The sequence below is a fragment of the Manis javanica genome, chromosome 3 (assembly GCF_040802235.1).
Source record: "Manis javanica isolate MJ-LG chromosome 3, MJ_LKY, whole genome shotgun sequence".
NCBI classification, from domain to species: Eukaryota; Metazoa; Chordata; class Mammalia; order Pholidota; family Manidae; genus Manis; species Manis javanica.
In genome coordinates, this window is record NC_133158.1 from 209,790,877 (window position 1) to 209,810,004 (window position 19,128).

General features: G+C 42.7%; 1 protein-coding gene across 1 annotated transcript in view; it reads right to left on the minus strand.

The window, feature by feature from the left end:
* Positions 1-6,028: 6,028 nt before the first annotated feature.
* ADRA1A (adrenoceptor alpha 1A) overlaps positions 6,029-19,128 on the minus strand; it is a 111,170-nt gene continuing 98,070 nt past the window's right edge. The window contains exons 2-3 of the mRNA XM_017654416.3: positions 17,021-17,156; positions 6,029-10,146 (exon numbers count right to left, since the gene is read on the minus strand). Of these exons, the coding sequence (XP_017509905.2) occupies positions 9,972-10,146; positions 17,021-17,156 (311 nt within the window). The 3' untranslated portion in view covers positions 6,029-9,971. The remainder of the gene's footprint in view (positions 10,147-17,020; positions 17,157-19,128) is intronic.

Consider the following 19,128-nt stretch of genomic DNA (forward strand, 5'->3'; position numbering starts at 1 on the left):
CCTTTAAGGTTTATAATCCATTCTGAGTTAATTTTTGTGAAAGGCATAAGATCTTTTTTTTTTTCATGGGGCTGTCACTTGTTTCAGCACCACTGTTGAAAAGCCTGTCTTTTCTTCATTGAATTCCTTTTGTTTTTTAGTTAAGAGCATGAGTCAAAGTTTTATTTTAATCATTCTGCAAAGAAAAAGGTTTCAGTGCATTCTAAAAATTTACTTTTGGAAGACACATCTAAAGTGAAAGAAAATGATTAGATGATCACTGTTAAACTACATATAAAAAGTTAAACTATATAAATAAGAAGGGAATACTTGTCCAAAGAGTTTATTGTCCCAACTGGCACACATCTGAGAGCACAGGGCAAACAATTAATGATTACACCGAGACGGACCTAGAACTTTCCCCCGCACCCAGGGGTGTGTGACCGCTAGACTCCTGACTGACAGTGCAGAGCATGGTTTCCCAGAATAAGTCTTAATCCCATTAAAGTTTATTGGAAAGTTGCTCAAGCATTTGATCAGAAATGCTAATTTCTTTTCAGAAGGATTGTGAATTACATCATACAAAAAGGTTCTGTCCCAGGCTAGGCTCACAACAATTCTTCTTTTATATTGCTTTTCAGCCCCAATGGGGTCAGGTAGCTGTGTTGGCATACGCTTCTCTCTCTGGTTGCTCTTCTCTCTCCCTGCCACGTTGCTCTGTCGCCCACGGACCTCCTCTCAAGTTTCAGCTCCGTGCTGGTGATCCTTCATCCAGGGGTCTGTAGCAGTAACAGGAATAATAGCAGCGAATTCTCGCAGAGTGATTGCTGCTTAACAGATGTTGTTCTAAATACTATACATAGTTACTAATTTAATCCACACAACAGCCCATTTGAAGTAGGTACTGTACATATACTGTTTTAGTTGAGGTAACTGAGGCACAGAGAGGTTAAGTAGTTTACCTAAAGTCACACAGCAAGTAAGTGGTAGATTTGAAGACAACTAGAATGGAACCCCTGCTTCTAACCCCTGTGCTGCGAAGAGGAGCATGTATCAGACACCCCCTTTTCTCCCTAAGAATACTTCCCACCTGGGCAAAATAAAAAAGATGGGAGTGAAAGGGGGTGGAAAACCAGGTCCACATTAACAAAATATACCCGTCTTAGTCTGCTCAGGCTGCTATAAGTGAACAACAGAAATTTCATTTCTCACAGTTTTGGAGGCTCTAAGTCCAAGATCAGGGTGCCAGCTAGTTTGGTTCCTGGTGGGACCTGCTTTGGCTGTGTTCTCACATGACTGCTTTGTGCACATGGAGAGAGAGAGAGATCTTTAGCCTCTTCATCTTCAGAGGATACAAGTCCCACTGTGGGGCTCCAGTCTTATGACCTTTGCCCTCCCAAAGGCCCCACCTCCACGGACATTCCCACTGGGCTTTAGGGCTTCCACATATGGAATTCGGGAAGACACAAAGGTTCAGCTCATAACAACACCCTCACCTATGGAATGTGTTGGAAGAATACACGTGCACAGATTAAGAGTGCTTATCTCTGTACAGTAGGGAAAGACGCAATGCACTTGCATATTTATAATTTGGTTTTCAAAAGAAATTTTCCTTTTATGTAAGGTAACTAATGCTATTACAACACCTTACAGTTAAATAATGACCTCCAAATATGTTTTCCCTTGTTTTGCATTAAGGTGTGAAACATTCTCGATGAACTCCAGGACAAAGATTTCACAACAAATGTCGTCCTTTAGACCAGATGAGTTGACACTGTGGCATTCAGATGCAGTGTGTGCAGGCTCTGGCTTCTGTGGGAATTACAAACCGTGGAGCTAAGCTTTCAGGCCAGGCAAGGGAGGTTTCCTTCACACGCACAGAGCATAATTGTTTAATCGCCATGCCATCCATCATTCCAGGTTCAATCCGGGTCGAAGCATAGATCATCCCCTCTCCTATTAAAGAACAGGCGGAAGAGGCTTCTGGGAATTGGCAATTAACAGCAGCATAAATCATGCTGGAAAATCGCCCACAATTTCAACCATTTGTTCAGATACTTCCCCCATCTCCCATTTTCTCTGCTTCTGCTTAATTCCATTTTTTTTTTTTTTTGGTTAATGTAGATTTAATTATGGAGGGTTACTTTATCTTTCTTCCATGAATGTAATAAACTAAAAGAGAAAAAACGCTATAGACTTAGGAAGGCTACACTAAGAGTCCCTGTGTATCTAAAGAAAAAGAAAAGCAATGAGGAACTTTTCAGAGAGAACAATGGCACAGAGATGACTGAAATTATGGGCCGGCATATCCCCCAAACATTGGCAATCTCTTTATGGGGTCACTGCCATTATCATAAAGGTTATTAATATTCCCAGATGCTAAATGCATGAACTCAAGAGTACAGGAAGTTGAAGTCAGTGGTTAAATCTACTTGATGTCAAAACAATTATTTAAATAATTGAAAAATATTACTCAGCTCATGTGCAAAACTCAATCTAACCGATTTTGCAGTCCTGTGTTCAGTGATTCAATGTAAGAAATTGCATCCTATGCTTATATGATAGAAACCAAAAGCTCTTATTCTAAGATGATCATTTCTATGTTTTAAAGTATTCTGTTAATGCCTTCATAGCAGTGACATATCTTGCTGAAAACCAAAAAAAAAAAAAAAGGAAATCTAAGTGTTTCAGTAGCTTTGATCAATGGCTTTGGAACTGTATCAACATAGAATTTAGATCTTTTAGTAATAAAGAGTCTGACCACATGGAGATGTGGAGTTGGCAGGTTCCGTTTTCTGAAAGCGGGGTCTTCACAGTGCGAAAGCCTAACCAGGTTGATGCATAAGGTAACCATCACATGGGTCACAATCTTTTTCCTTCCTTTTTTGTTTTACTTTATGATTTTACCACCTATGCATGCATCCCTAAAATTAATTAACATTTTCCTGGTCTTGAACATTAAAAATGAAATTGTGCAGAATGAATATTTTTGTGGATTTTTTTTTTTGCCACATTATGTGTTTAAGATTCATCCCTACCACGGCTGCTGTGTGTAGCCATGGCACCTTCATTTTTATTGCTGTATAGTACTCCACTGATTTTTGTTTCCAGTTTTGGGCTATTGCCAATTATAATACTACCATGACTCTGTTCTGGAGCACATAAGCATACATTTCGAGACAGTGTATTGCTTAGAAGTGGAATTTTGGGTTGCAGAGTGTATGCATCTTTAACATTAGTAGATAATACAAGCTATTTTCCAAAGGCATTAAGTCGGTTTCCTTTGTCACCCACAGTATGTGAGAATTCCTTCCTCTCCATCTTCTCTCTCCTCTCCTCTTCCCCCTTCCCCTCTTGTGTTTGCTGTCATGTTGATTATAAGTCGGACACTGAACTCCCTTCCTCCCATGCCTTCCTCCACCTAGTGGAGTAGTGACATTTTTATAATAGATACTCAGGAAATATATCACAAAACTGATTAAGAGACTGAATTAGTACTAACATAGTTCTCATACCCACTGGGGTGCTATCTTGAAAAAATAAAATATGATTGTGCACTTACCTAGGTTTCTTGGGAACGTGAAGCATGGCTTGTGTATTTTCATCCGCGTGAGGGTCGTGTTGCATATGTGTGAGAAGTGCCCGCCTGCACCTGGGCCACCCCCATCTCAGTTGGTGGGGTGGTGATCGAGGCACCTTCTGTCTGCAGTGCCTTCTTCGTCCTTCCCCCCGGAGTCCCTCATTCCCCCGTAAGCCTCACCTGCAGTAGCACCAGGCCTCTCATTCTCCCTGACCAATGCCCGAAATCTTCCATTTCCTGGATCTCCCCTAGTCCTGCCTTTATCCACTTACTCTTCTTGCGTTCATCTTGCATCTTATCCTTTCTGGGTTTTGACCTGCACTAACTAATTAATCTGAGTTTGAGTTGTGGTAGTTTAATATACTTTGTTCACGTCTTAAACTCTTCAGGTACGATGACTTAAATGAAACACGGTCACAGATAAGAATTTTTGTGGAATGGGGATTTTCAATTTCTTCTTATTTCCTTAGCATGTATTGTGTTATTTACTACTGTGGAACCATTCTAACATCCATAGAATATATGCCAGCAGGAAGACTGCTAATAACCTTATTCTGTATTTGGGGTATTTTTTGTAATGACAGAGAAGAAATTATATAAATTAGTATAATATTTCCTGAAATGAGAAAAATCACAGGACATGAACTGACATGAGATCCAGGAGTTTCAAGTATATTGATTCAAGTTTTTTTCTAAATGAGTCGGCTATATTCACTGAGTTCAAATGACTTGTGCAAAGCCACCGGCTAGCAGTTGGGAGAGCTAGGTTTTACTATAAATGTGCCCCTCTCCCCCTCTACTACTCCATATCTTAGCAAGAAAATGTGAAAAAAAGTAGAGCTACACTATTGTGATTGTTAAGAAGTAGATAAAGAATAACTCTAAAGGGAGTTAATTTTAAAATCTACTTCTAAGCATCAGCTGTTTTACAAAGTTGTTTCATTGTCATTCAAATCTTCTCAATCATCACACAGGGTAAGTCTAATTTGCCCTGTTCCATTTCTATTTTTTTCTTTTTTGCTTCATAAGCAAATGTAATCATCAGTGAGACCACAGCATATTTTAAGGAAATTTCTAGCAAAACATATATAAATCAATGTTAGGTAAGTCTTGTTCAGCCCCATTATATTTTATCTTATTTTCATTGGATCCCAGGTGCACAGATGGGTTAATCATAATCCTACGTTCATGACACATTGTTGTTACTGTACTCTACATGGTCTACTTTTATTTATGTAGTTGGATATATTTTATTAATGTGATATACACACCAAATTCACTACCCAAAACAAAAGCTAGGCTCTGACAATAACTACATCTAGTCATAGGCTTCTACTTCTCTCTTGCTGATTCCTCCCAACCAAGGTGACCATCCCCCTGAATCCTGTGCTCCTTTTATTGCCTTGGGTTCCTTTTTATAGGTGGGTAACTATATTTCATTCATTTTATCGGTTGCTTTCTACTCCGTTGTGCGAATACAGGGTATCCACTATCCGGTTGATAGGAATCTGGGTTGTCTCCAGGATTTTTCTTCTGTGAATGATATTGGTATGAACATTCTAATATGTATCTTTTACTGTATGTGGGTCAAACTTTCTCTTGTGTCTATTCCTACGAGTGGAATTGCTGAGTCAGAGTATATATATGTTAGACTTTAGAAGATCACGCCAAAGTGTTTTTCAATATAGTTGCACCAATTTTTTTTTTATTGGAATTTTTATTTTATTTTTTTATTTTGGTATCATTAATCTACAATTGCATGAAGAACATTATGTCTACTAGGCTCCCCCCTTCACCAAGTCCCCCCCACATACCCCTTCACAGTCACCGTCCATCTGCGCGGTAAGATGCTGTAAAATCACTACTTGTCTTCTCTGTGTTGCGCAGCCCTCCCTGTGCCCCCCACACACTATACATGCTAATCGTAATGCCCTCTTTGTTTTTCCCCACTCTTATCCCTCCCTTCCCACCCATCCTCCCCAGTCCCTTTCCCTTTGGGAACTGTTAGTCCATTCTTGGGTTCTGTGATTATGCTGCTGTTTTGTTCCTTCAGTTTTTCTTTGTTCTTATACTCCACAGATGAGTGAAATCATTTGGTATTTTTGAAATACCAAATTTGAAATTTGAAATTGTCTTTCTCCACCTGGCTTATTTCACTGAGTATAGTACCCTCTAGCTCCATCCATGTTGTTGCGAATGGTAGGATCTGTTTTTTTCTTATGGCTGAGTAATATTCCATTGTAGTTGCACCAATTTTTATATCTATGAGTAATCTATAAGAAATTCAGTAGTTCCATATGCTCACCAACAGTTGATATTTTCAGATTTTTACACTTTTTTCTCACCAAATTGGTGTAAAATGGCATCTTTTTGTAATCTGAGCCTACATTTGTCTGAACAAGGTGACCTTCTCTACCTGTTTATTAGCTATGTATATTTCCTCTCCTGTGAAATGTCTCACTTTACAGTTGAGAAAATTTAAGCTCAAAGAGGTTAAGAATCTTGCCTATGGTCATATAAGTATCATGCATACAGGAATCTTGGTTTCATGCTCAAGTCTGTCTGAACACAGAACATTTGTTTCATCCACACCTGACACTTGTTTCTTTAAACAGTGGGACTGGTGTTTAATAAGAACCATTTATTCAAATAGGAAGGAAGGAAGGAAGAAGGAAACCATTTCCTTCAAAGGACTACCTTTGGAAGAGTGTCCCTTTAGTCCAACAAGGAGGTCATAGTTTGAGCGACTTGTAGATTTCAGTTCACAATTGCAACTATTTAAAACTGTTAGTTTATAAACCTTGTAGAAAAATAGTCTTATTAAATTAAGTGTTTCTTACTTTTTTGGAATCCAAATTATGTCTTCCAGGTTTTTCATTCCCTTTAGGAACTAGATCCATTCAGAATCAGTTGTTTCAAAAATCTAAAATACCACTAAAAGTTTTGAAAATGTGCCTCTTAGACTCATCTCAGTGGTTTTTTTTCAGCTGTGTCCCTTGACGCTCATGGACATACCTGAGGGCCCCTGAGGGGGACAAAAGGAGCTGAGGGCCCATTTTAACTGGATACTTTGTGTTTTCTGTATTGGGATTCTAGATAATATTTATTCTGGAGGAAAAGAGCTGGTAAAAATCAATTTATGAGACGCCTCCCCTAAGTCCTTAAGCCCCTCCTTCACTCCACCCCCTTGCCTGCTGATGCTCTTCAGAGCGTTCAACCATCTGACAAATTTCTACAACCCCTAGAATGTAACCTTCTCAAATTGGGAACTTTGCTTTGCTATTAAACCCTTACCATCTGCAAGAGTGCCAAACACAAAGAGTGGATGTTTCAAAACTGTTCAGTTTCGCTTCAGAAATGAAAAATGTATGGAGTGGCTGCATCTTGGAGGCGCCCTTATCCCCTCTTCACCTGTTGCTCTACCTCCACTCACACACTGCACAAAGGAGACGGAGAGAGCAAAGGTGCATTGCTTCGTGCGAAGTTTATTAACACCCCCTCTTCACCTCCCATAATTAAGCCTGCTCTGTAGGAGTCAAAGACTGTGAGAACTCAATAGCAGAACATTTTGGAGACTGTAGTTTTCTATGAAATTCATCTGTTCACAGTATCAGAGAGTCAGGTACTGAACATAAAACTTGATTATATTTTTGCTTAAATGAATCACATCAGATAAAAGCTTCCTAGGCATGAAAATTGATCCAGAGGCTGAATATATCATCCCCTCTCTGACTGCATATTTGAGAGTAAAATTCAGTCAGTGCCTTAGTGGAGAGAGTTCAGGGCCAAGGACAGTCCCCCACCTTGAATTTTAGTAAATATTGAGTCCCGATGGATATCTTTGCTTTATTAAGTCAACAGAAAACCTTTCATCATGGAGCTTATGAAATCCTCCTGCAACAGAAATGAAAGGGAACATCTACCTGAGTCTTCAGATGGAGAATAAAGTCTGCAACAATCTACTGCAGAAATAGAATAACATTTCAGGGAATTGTTTGCCTAACAGATGCTGGAAGACAAGGCTTAGATGATGAAGGGTTGGAAATTCATCACAGGAGAACATGAAAATGTGAGAGGGGGAGCCAAGAAGGAAGTGGGGTACACGAAGGAACCACTGCAAAGCCATTAAAACTGCAACACTGAATTCCTACCCACACTGAAGGTGGTAAAATTGCAGGGCGGACAGAACACAATGGAAGGAGGCCTAGGAGGAGAAAAATGTTATAATCTCTTCTGGGATGCAGGGGAAAAGTTCAAGGACTTTTAACCAAGATGATGTGGGAGTGGATAATAGCTTCCCAAGACAGCAAAGAGTGCCAGCCTCAGAATTTCATATATTCCCAAGGAGGAAACAAAACAGTGGAATTGGAAGCAATAATCAAAGATCTGCTTGAACCAGGCTACCTAAGTTTGTTCCAAGGATCAGATATTCACCATGTTCTGGGGAAAAGCAGGAACAGGTTTCTCTCCTTCTCCTAGTTGCTCTTAATTTTGGAGCACTGATCTGTGAGGCAGTGTGAGGGGGTGACGTCCATGTTCAGATCCTGAGGTGGTGTCTTGGAACAGAAGCGCCCAATAGACAGGGCATGTAAATCTTCTGCAGTATTTCTAGAAAGGCCCACATTAGTGATATCTTGTTACCTTTAAACTGGTGCAGCTTAGGCCTGCTTGGCCAATGACTGTGAATTTTAAGAAATCTGTATTAGGGTTCTCCAGGGGAGTGGAACCAATAGAATAGAATATATACATACATATACATACACATGTACATATACACATATATACGCATACATTAATATATATTTACCTATCTACCTATCTATTTATCATAATGAGTTGGCCCATGCAATCACAGAGGCTGACAAATTCCAAGCTCTTCGGGGTGGGCCGACAGGATGGAGCCCCAGGAGAGCCGATGTGTAATCCCTGTCCAAGTCCGAAGATCTGAGAACCAGGAGAAGTTACAGTTCTAGTCTGAAAGGCCAACAGGCTGGCAGGCTCCAGACCCAGGAAGTGCTAATGTTTGAGTTGCAGGCTGAAGGCAGGAAAGAACTGATGCCCCAGTTTGAAGATGGCCAGCAGTAGGGATTCTTTCTTACTCATGTGAGGGTCAGCCTTCATGTTCTATTCAGGCCTTCAACTGGTTGGATGAAGCCCACGTTAGGGAGGGAAATCTGCTTTTCTCAGTCTCTTGATTTAAATGTTAATCTCATCCCCAAATCCCATCTCAGAAATACCTAGAATAATGTTTGGGTGCCCTGAGGCCCAGCGAAGTTAATACCTAAACTTATCCAACACAATACTCTTGCCTGTCTTGATCACATGTGCCAGTTTTTAGTTTCTTTTCCCTTCTATGGTTGAGGGGTGGGAGAGCAGAGTGAATTTGGAATAGTCCAGAAATAGGATCCCAGTCTTTTCTGTGTCTAATAAGACTATTTCTGGCCTTGGGGACGGGTCAGAAGACAAAAGACAGAAATGTACACTATTCATAAGAAAAAGCATCTCTTTAAGAACTGAACCACAAGAACCTCCCTCCTTCCCAGACCTGTGGCAGGTGGGTGCTGACTGCAGGAGTGCCTCTGGTTGGTGGGAAAGGAGCTGCCCTTCCATGGAAGGGACCGTTCCCCACAGCAACAGCTTTCTACATCCAGCAAACATTACTTGCATAGACCAGGGGTTCTTGACCTTGACTGCACACTGGAAACCCCTGGGGAGCTTTAAAAATAATGGATGTCTGGATCCCACCCAGAAATTCTGAATTAATTAGTCTGGATATGGCCTGGGTACTGGGATTTAAAATAAAATATCCACAGTAGTATGCGCTTTTAAAAAAAACTTAAATTTCTAAGAGTGCATAGACTCTTGCAGCATCCATTATAGTCAGGATCAGAATGATTCTAACACCTCCCCAAATTCCCCTGGTTTGTCCTTTGAGGTCAGACCCTTCCCACCTCCACCATGAGCCCCACACCCTGGAACCCCTGATCTAGTCTCTGTCCCTATAGCCCTCCACCTTGAATGTCATGTCAGTGGAATCAAATGCATTCATCTTCGGAGCACTGGGACTGTTAACAAGCTTTCCAGGCGATTCTAATATGCTGCCATGGTTGAGAACCACCAGCCTAGGCTTTGGAACTTGTTCCTTCAGCAAAGTGTGAGGGCTGCTGCTTTCTTAACCGAGCAGGAGGAACACTGGACAGAGACCCAGGAACATTCCAATGGGAGACCCAGAAAAGTGACCCCATGTGGAAAAAAGATAAATCATTTTTAAAGGAAAAAGGTGATGCAAAGTATCGAAAAGCTAGTCCCGATAAAAAATGTCCTAAAATGGGATTGTTCTGCGAGTTTAGAAATAGGGAACAAGACCTTCTTGGCAGAGAGCAGTGCGGGATGTCACCCAAGAGCCCTGCCTCTATCGGCTGTACCGAGGGTTTGCACGGAGGGGAGGAAATAAGACACCGCTCATTTGGTCCAGATGAGTAAGCTGTGATCGCTGCCACGTGTCCCGAGGCGAAAACAGAACTGCAAGCGGACGATGAAGCCTGTGTCTCTTTGTGGCACTTTGTAAGATCCTGGCTGAACTGGGGCTGTAACAACAGCGAGATTCCAATTAAGGCTTTGTCCACCAGGGAGCCAGTTCACCGTGGGGGTGATCTCAGACAGCTTTGAGGATAAAACTGAAGGCTTTTTACTGCCTTCCTCTGTGTCAGGGGCTTGGGAGAAATGACAGCCTCCACCTCCCTCTTTTAGGAGCTGATTGTGAAGGCAAGGTTGCCTGCCTCCCTTGGACCATGTCCCCTCCCTTCTGACCCCTCAGGGGACGCTCCCATCCTGCTACCAAACCCCATCCCCAGGCAGCCCCGGGAAGAGCACGGACATTCAGACACGAGCGGACGAGTGGAGGGTCATTTTGAGGAAGGCCCTGGAGCCCGTCACTGTCCACAGAGCCATATGCAAACGCATTTTGGGGCGAGATTTATAGCTGAGTGTTCTCTAATGGAAGTAGAAGCCTCTCCGGGTAATGCTGGGAGGCCAGGAATAAGAACATTAAGCTTTGTAATTTAATTTAGCTGCTTCTTTTGGTTGTAGAATGCATCAAAGGGAGTCAGTGATACTACAGTTTTGGGTGACCTAAAAATAGCCAGACTGCAGACTGAGACTGCCGGAGGTGTCCTTCAGGCAACAGGGAAACTGCCCTATCGATAGCTGTGCACACTGTTTTATTGAAAACAAATTGTGGTTTTCAGCACGAGGTTTCAGGATTGGGAGCTTATTCACTCTGGAAAGGCTCTGGCTTCCTGTCTTGAGACCCTTCAACTGAGGTTAAAGGACTATTATTGTTCATTGTTGCTCCATTAGGAAATAACGTTTCCTAAATAAAAATGTGTGAATCTCGCATTGGGCTGCTGGATGATCTGCAGTTCATTTACTTTCCAATCATCACAGTGGGCAACTGTGGGCAATGAATCAACGACTGAAATGCTGGCTTTAACAAGAGCCGGTCATGCTCATGTGCCGTAGGGATGCCAGTAATATTCCGGGCTGCTTAGCCACCCCACACTGTCAGTGGGAGACCTGGCCAGATACAGATTCAGTTCAGCAGCTGGAATCTTTAGTGTTCTTCCTGTTTGCTGATCTGTGCACTTGTGTATCAAAAAGCAAGTCGTGTTGCAGCCCTCAGATGTCCATGGTCGCTAACGGTAAAGGACTGAGACCAAAAACCGAAGCAGGAAGAAATACATTGTGTCCTAAAATAGGCTTTGGAGTTTCTCCACACAGGCACTCTTCGTGTTTCGTGCAATGTCTTGTGGATTGCAAGATAGTAGTGCCCTTGGCCCCCACCCACTACATGCCAGCAGAAGCCCTCTTCATTAAGAGAGCTCACACTTAGCAAAATCGACCAATCAACTAACTAACTGAGCAAAGTCCTCCCAACACTTCCAAAGGTCCGTTACCAAATGCCTCCATTGAGAAGGACTGAATAGTAGGGACAATTTCTAGGAAGACTTAGAGAGAATGACCCAGTGATCAAAAGGCCTTTGTACCATACCTTCTTTTAAAGGTATTTATTATAAAAGTTATATGCTCATTACAAAAAGTTAAGCAATACTGGAGTGCAAAAAGTAAAACAGAATTTGTAATATCTCTGGTTTAACACATTTTTAACAGTAAACAGTAAAAACATATTTGTATTTGGACTCAGCAGTATCATTTCAAGGAATCTATTCCTTAGAAATATTATCACTATTATGTAAAGATATGTATAAAAATGTGGTAGACTTGCTTGTAATAGCAAAACAATGGAAAAAACCTAGATGTCCATTTGTAGGGGAGTTGAATAAGTTATGGTGTGTGCCATTGTAAGTGGCCAACATAGACCTAGACGTCCTAATTCATCTCAGGTATATTGTTCATTACAGGTACATTAATTAGTAAATGAAAAAGCAAAGTGCAGATCATAACTGGATTCTTTTTTCATTAAAAAAATGTATGTATATGATTATATATGTGTATATAGTACATGTATCTGTATATATATATATATATGTCCATTTTATATCTCTCTGTATCTATCTATGTATCTACCTATGTATCTATATGTGCTTTGGAGTCAGGAAAGAGATGTAGTGAATAGGAACTTATTGGGGTTAGGAGTGGATGGGAAGAGGGAACTTGGGGAGAAAAGATAACTTCTGCCTTGACACAATTTTTTAAAGTAGTAAAATTACTGATGACTTTTAATTCTTATGATTTTTAAAGTATTCAGGTGATATTAATTTTTTGTTAAATTAATTTGATCCTTTACAATTATGGAATAGCAATAGCACAAGATCAATCTGTTATAAAAGAAAGTTGATTGTAAGTATTTTACACATAGACGATCAGTGACATTTAGTAAGTAAATAAGAAACAACAGAAATCGAACTGCATTTTACTTGGGGTTCCTAAGAGAGTAACTTTTTCAAGAAAATTAAGCTTTTTTATTTTGAGATAATTGTGGATTCCCATGTAGAAGACATCTTGTGTACAGTTCACCCAGTTTCCCTGGGTGGTAACATTTTGCAAAACTTTTAGGGCAGCCTCACAACCAGAATATATGGACATTGATAAAATACATCACCTGTTCAGGTTTTCTCAGTTTTACTTGTACTCATTTACGTGAGTGTGTATTTAATTCTGTGCATTTGTATTATATGTGTAGATTCCTGTATCCATTACTACAGTCAAGATACTGAGGAATTCCATCCCCACGAAGATCTCTTTGTGGCCCTTTACAACCATATGAATGTCCTTGGTGGCTTTATCCCTAATGGCACCAAAGTGACAACAATTCAGATGTCCTTTTGATGGTTAGACAAATGGTGGTACAATTGAATACTACTCAGCAATAAAAAGGAATGGACTATTGACACGTGCAGCAACTTGGATGAACCTCAAGTGAATTATGCCGAGTGAATAAAAGCCAGTCTCCAAGCTTTACATGCTGTATGGTTGCATTTATGTAGCATTCTTGAAATGACAGAATTACAGATGGAGAATGGGTTTTCAGTTGTTGGGTTGGGAATGGGGAAGTGATGAGAGAGAGGTAAGTGTGGTTATAAAAGGACAAAATGGGGGATTCTGGTAGTAATGGAACTTCTTACATATTTTTAAAACAAAAAATTGTAATACATCCTTTTTTATATAGACTTTATATACATGCTTTTCTGAAATTAAGTTTTTTCTACTTAGTATATATTACCTATCTTTTCATGATATAGGGCTACCTCACTTAAAAAAAATCCTTGGATATTTTATAGGATAGATATATGATAATTATTTGGCCTCTAATCCTCTGTTAGTAGATTAGAGGCTTGTTCGAATTACAAATAGAAATGTACATTTTTAACAGTAAACAATTAAAAATGTGCTGTAATAAGCATCTTTGTAAATGTAGCTGTGTGCAGTAGTATGACTTTGTAGAATAGATGTATGGAAGTGGAATTTTGAGTCTGGGGCAGGCACATTTAAAAATTTGAGTTTGTCAAATCATTCTTCAAAGTAGTTAACACTAATTTACACTGCCACCAAAATTATGTACATGTCTATTTCCTTACATATTAATTTTAAAAGGATGAAGACTTGTTCATCTGTAGAAGGAGCACAATCTGTTCAGAAACAGAAGCATTAACAGGGTCATTACTTGTTACACTCAGGCCCATTCAATCAGTAGGATCTCTGCCCGGCTTCATGATCAAGGTCCATGGAAGCCTACCTCCAACTTCAGGAATGAATCAAATTTTATGCAGGCCTGTGTTGTGGTTCTTCAGAAAAAAAGAAACCAGTGGTATACATATATCTCTCCTCTGTGATTAAGGAGGCTGAGAACACCCCGGATCTGCTGCTGTCTGAGCTCGAGACCCAGGAGAGCTGGCGGTGTACTTCTGTCTGGTTCTGAAGGCTTGGGAACCGAGGAGCCGCTGGAGTCAAGAGCACAGCCGATCAAGGGCCAGCTCCTGCTGTCAGGCAGAAGCAGTGAATTCTCCTCTCCTCCTCCTTTTTGTTCTATTCAGGCCCTCAGTGAGTTAAATGAGGCCCACCCACACTGGGGAGGGCAGTCTGGATTCAACCTGTCTGCTGGTTCAAACGCCATTCTCTTCTGGAAACACCCTCACAGACATACCCCAAAATAAAGTTAAGTCAAATGTCAGGGCACCCCCTGATCCACTCAAATTGACACATAAAATTAATACGTCCCAAGGGCTATTGCTTGCCAAGCTAGGAAAACCTCAGGCCCATCCCGAGAGGGTGAGGGTATAGCACATGGTGCGGCTCAGGCCTGGCGGGCCCATGTGATTTCCCAGAACCACTGCAGACTTGCTGTTACCTCCTGCTGTGTGTCCACCCCTTGCCCCCCGGCTCTCTGAGCCCCAGCCCCACGGCTCTCAGTGTCTGAGCTTTTTCCTTTCTGTTGTGATGGCCTGTCCCGATTTCCCTCTTTGGCTTACTTGACTGGAGTCTTTGGCCAAGACCCTGTTCTCTATGCCCATCTGAGCAGGAAATCCCTGGAGCCTTGGAGGAGAGACCTGCTCCAGCGGGCAGTGTGCGTGCGGTGGTTAGGAGCACAGACTGCAGTCGGACGTGTCTGAGTTTGGACCCCAGCTGTTCCCTCTGCAGGCGTGGGACATTGTGCAAGTTATGGAATGCTTTTAAGCTTCATTTTCCTCACTGTAAAATGAGTATAGCAATACTATGTCCTGGCGTTGTTGTGAGGATGAGATGTGACAAAGTGTATTAAATGCTTACTACATACAGTGTGTGACACGCCTTCCCAGACTCACCATTCCTGAGTCTATAAAATGGGATTATATAAGCTTCTCATATGCTGACTCAATTTCTGGAAACATATTCCCTGAAAATGTCCATCCCCTCCTCCCTTAGCTATTTCTGAGGATTTCCCAGGGCACTGACTTGAGTTCCTAAGCTTCCCTGACGACTCATCTTGCTTCCACACTGCTACCTCCCAGGCCCATCTTTAGCTGGGAAACCCTGTCTCTGTGACCACACCACTGGGGCCAAGCGGCGCCTTCATGCCTGACTTGACTGAAGGTTCAGGGCCGCTGGAAGTACTGAGAATAACCCTCAGTAGCAAACGGAGGCTGCTGCCATTGGAGACAACAGGCCCGCACCTGCCCTGCCTGATCCTGGCAGGCCTGCGCAGCAGTGGCGGGTTCTCATCTGCAGCATCTTGACAGCTCAAGGACCAGCTGAGTCTCCTCCTTTGCCCAGAGCCCTCTTCCCTGCATTAGGATCAACTTCCGTCCAGGACGACTGACTCCCGGAGACCCAGTCCCTCAGGAGGACACCTTGACCTTCATCCCACCCTCATGGCCTCACTCAGGCAACCACAGTAGAGCTTTCTCAAAGTGTGGCTTAGTTTCCTCTAAGTAACTGCTTGCACTGAACACCAAGGGTTCAGTCCAGTGTGCTTTGCACCCGTTTCCATGCAGGCTGCTCCTGACCTTTCCTCCTGACGAGACCTCGTTGGCCTCTCCGTCCTGCCCCAAAACAGACCCAGGCCCCACTGCTGGCGAGCAAATGCCCGGACAAAATGACACACACATCCCTTAAGGGCTAATAATTTTTTTCAGGGACTGGGAAGCCAAAATAAAAATGAAAGGGAACCCTTTTTGGATTTCACAGATGCAAGTGTCATTATGCTCCAAAATAACCCAAGTGACTTTAACAGAACCATTGCCATCTGAGTCTGAAGCATCTGCGTGAGTCATTTCCCAATGTTCAGAGCATCTACCGCAACATCCGCATAGCTAAACAGATCTCACAGAGTGGTGTCTTCCAGAACAAAGAGAAGCTCTGTCTTGAAGACAAGTTTGTTCTTTATTGCAAGGTGCAGAGACTACTTGCAACATGCCAAATGCCAGCTTTTCGGGCTTCAGTAATTTGGAGTGCCATGGTGATGACCCCGTGGGGAGCAGGTCTCTCTCACTCCCTCAGGGGGAGGGACACTCAGACACAGTGATGTAAACTATCTTTTGCTGCTGGACTTCCCTAACGATCTTGAGAGATGAAGAAATGAGGAGTTAGTCACATTTTATGGGTGAGGAACTTGGGGTTCAGAGAAGCTAAATAAAGTCTGCATGACTATACATGCAATCGAACTGTGACCAGATTCCAGAACTTTTGAATCCCAGTCTCGGAATCCATATCATAAATACTCTGATCTGAGTGTCCCTCATACGCTTCCTGGGTTCATGCCTTGGCCTTCCAGACGACATCACGGGGCGCCAATAGATGTTAGCTCTTTTTGCTGACCTGAGTGCTGCACCAAATGGCACATGTGGCCAGGAGTAAGACTTTGGGTCTGAAGGCCAAATGGGTTGCCTTGTCGGTCAGTCATGAACAAGCCAGGTTTGCCCACATAGTCTCAGGCAGCTTTCCCAAATGCAGGCCTCCCAGTGGGAAAATTAAAGGTGTGGAGAAACCGAAAGGAACCTCCAAGAGAATGGGACTGAGCTCTGAATGCTCAGCTTCTTGGTCCAAATGCACCCAAGTGCTCCTGGAGCCAAGCGGGGCAGGGCTGGGGGAGGTAAGAGGTGTTACTCGAATGAATATTTCAGCCTGAAGTCAGGAGAAAGGAGGTTCCCCAGAACACAGCCAGTATTGCCTTGTCCAACCCATTCTGCCTGTCAATGCCAGATGAATCTTCCCAAAGCATCCTGTTTTTTAGTGTAGAATTTCTCAGAGCAGCAAATATACATGACTTCCCATTGCCTCTTGCATCCAGCCCAGATCCCTGGCCGACTCATCCCTGCCCCTCCCATGTATTAACCACTGAGTTCCATGGGAAACCCTCTCTCCTCCAGCCAGGCCAGGCATCTGGTTGTCCCCACAGGTGCTGCCCATTCCCACATTTACATATTCGCTTGTTTTTACCTCTCACGGGAACTGCCTTCCTCCTACCTTTGATTATTTGAAGAGTTTTCCTGTCTTCCTGATCCTGACAGATGACCGAGCTCCTCCAGAGACTTCGCTGGCTGCTCCAGCTCACAGAATCTCCTTCTTCTCTCATAGCTCTTCCAGTCCTCCCGCCTGTTCCCTAGGGGGAAAGGTCACGATTATCCTTTCGTTCTGTTTTGTTTTGTTATGGGCACAAGAGCAAAATTGCTTTAAAGCAAGATCCAGGTCATACTTTTTTTGGTATCCCCCCGAAGTGACCATGCGTCATATTTGCCTGTTTAGTAATTGAATCCATTCTCTTCTTATTATGGGGGAAACCCACATTACGTGAGTCACGGTGGAGGACAGGGTCCCTCCAATGGAAGCTGAAGGGTCCAGAGATTCTTTTCTCCTTTTCTCTATGCTCGGCAGATAAGATGTGGACACACAACCTAAGCTTATCTACCCTGGAACTTTGCAAGTATTATAAAGATGCAGGTTAAAAAATGAGAGCTGGCAAATTGTTCAGGGTGATGATGGTGGCACTGCCAGTCTAGCGTGAGGATATTTATCCACTGACACCTGCTGTTGGTGGCAGCAGAGGAGTCAGAGCCATGCATGGATTCCTCACCTGACTAATTCTGTGCTGTGACCTCACCTAATTCCCGCCTAGACTACCTGGATGGATCCTGTTCATTTTCTTTGCTGGGTTCTCCAGCCTTCCTGCCAACTCTCTGAGCTTGTCGATAGTCCTGTAACAAATTTCAAGCTTGTGAGAGCTGGTTTCTGTTGCTTGCAGCCAAGAATTCTGTCTGCTACCTCTGATATTGCCTATCACGTGCTGAGCTCCATTAAGATGTGCTGACTGTACCTGGAATTAGGCCAAATAACCCAGCCCTCTGGTGGGAGCCTGAATTCAGATTGTGGTGGTTACTAAAAACCGGGTTTCAGAGTGTGCAAACTAAGGTTGTTTGAACTACAGAAGAGCAACTCAACCATTAAATCACAGAAGCCTTCAATTTGTTTTAAGTAGTTTTCTTCTGGCATCAATGGCATGATTGGATGTATGTAGACGTATGCTATATATATGATATATATATATACCCAGACATTCCCCTTTGTACCAGATTCTTCCCTACAAGAGAATTGGGTAATTGGGGGATGAGAGGGTACAGAGTATTCAGCTTCAGAAATTTACATTGCATATTCGCATATGGAGATCAGACTTGGAGATACAGAGGACCCCAGGTCAGGCCTGGGATTTGATTTGTACCCTCCTTCCAAGCCAGGAAGTTACTAGCCTGTTATTGTTTCATGGAATCTGGCAGAAGACACAAGTCTCCTGAGTTGGAGACACAGCCCTTTATTACTCCTGCCACATACTTATACTTAAAATTTCTTAGTTGTTTATCGGACATGTAAATTTAACTGGGCATCCTCTACTTTTATTTGCTGAATCTCGCAAACCCAACACAGCACGCTGCGTGAAGTCAGCCTATTTGTGTTGGTTGGTGGTCAAAGCCTTGCATTCCCGGCATGCTCAGCAAGGCAGGTGCGAACAGCAGAGACCCACAGGGATGGTGACAGCGGATGGGCAAGTGGCTGAGGGACTGAGGAAGTGCTTCTCAGCAGTCCTGGGGTGGTGTGTGGGCTCCGGGGACCTGAGCCAGCAGCCTGCTTCCACCAGCAGTGGTGGCCCTGTCCCAAGTAACTCAGCACCTAGTGTGGGCATGGGGTTCCTAGGCCAGCTCTCTGATATTTGGAGGACAATTCTGTTTTCTTTTCCTCTTCTAGCCTTCCATCCACATCCTTATTCCTTTTGCCCTTTCAGCCATTACAACACATTTAAAACTAATTCCCTGCAATATATTACTCCTTGGAATATGTAGAGTGATGCCTTTTTTTTTTCTGGCTGGACTGACAGACAGGGCTCTGGTAGCATATTCTTGAGTAATAAGCCTGTGAGTATAACCCAGTGCTCACAGCATGTAATGGATGGGTAAGAAATACTTACTCAAAATGAATTAAATTATTGCTGGAGAGTCATAGGCCCAGACACAGGATAAACTTATTCTAAGATAAATGGGAATCAAAGGTGCTGGGGAATGTCACAGGAAAACTTTTTCAAGCCA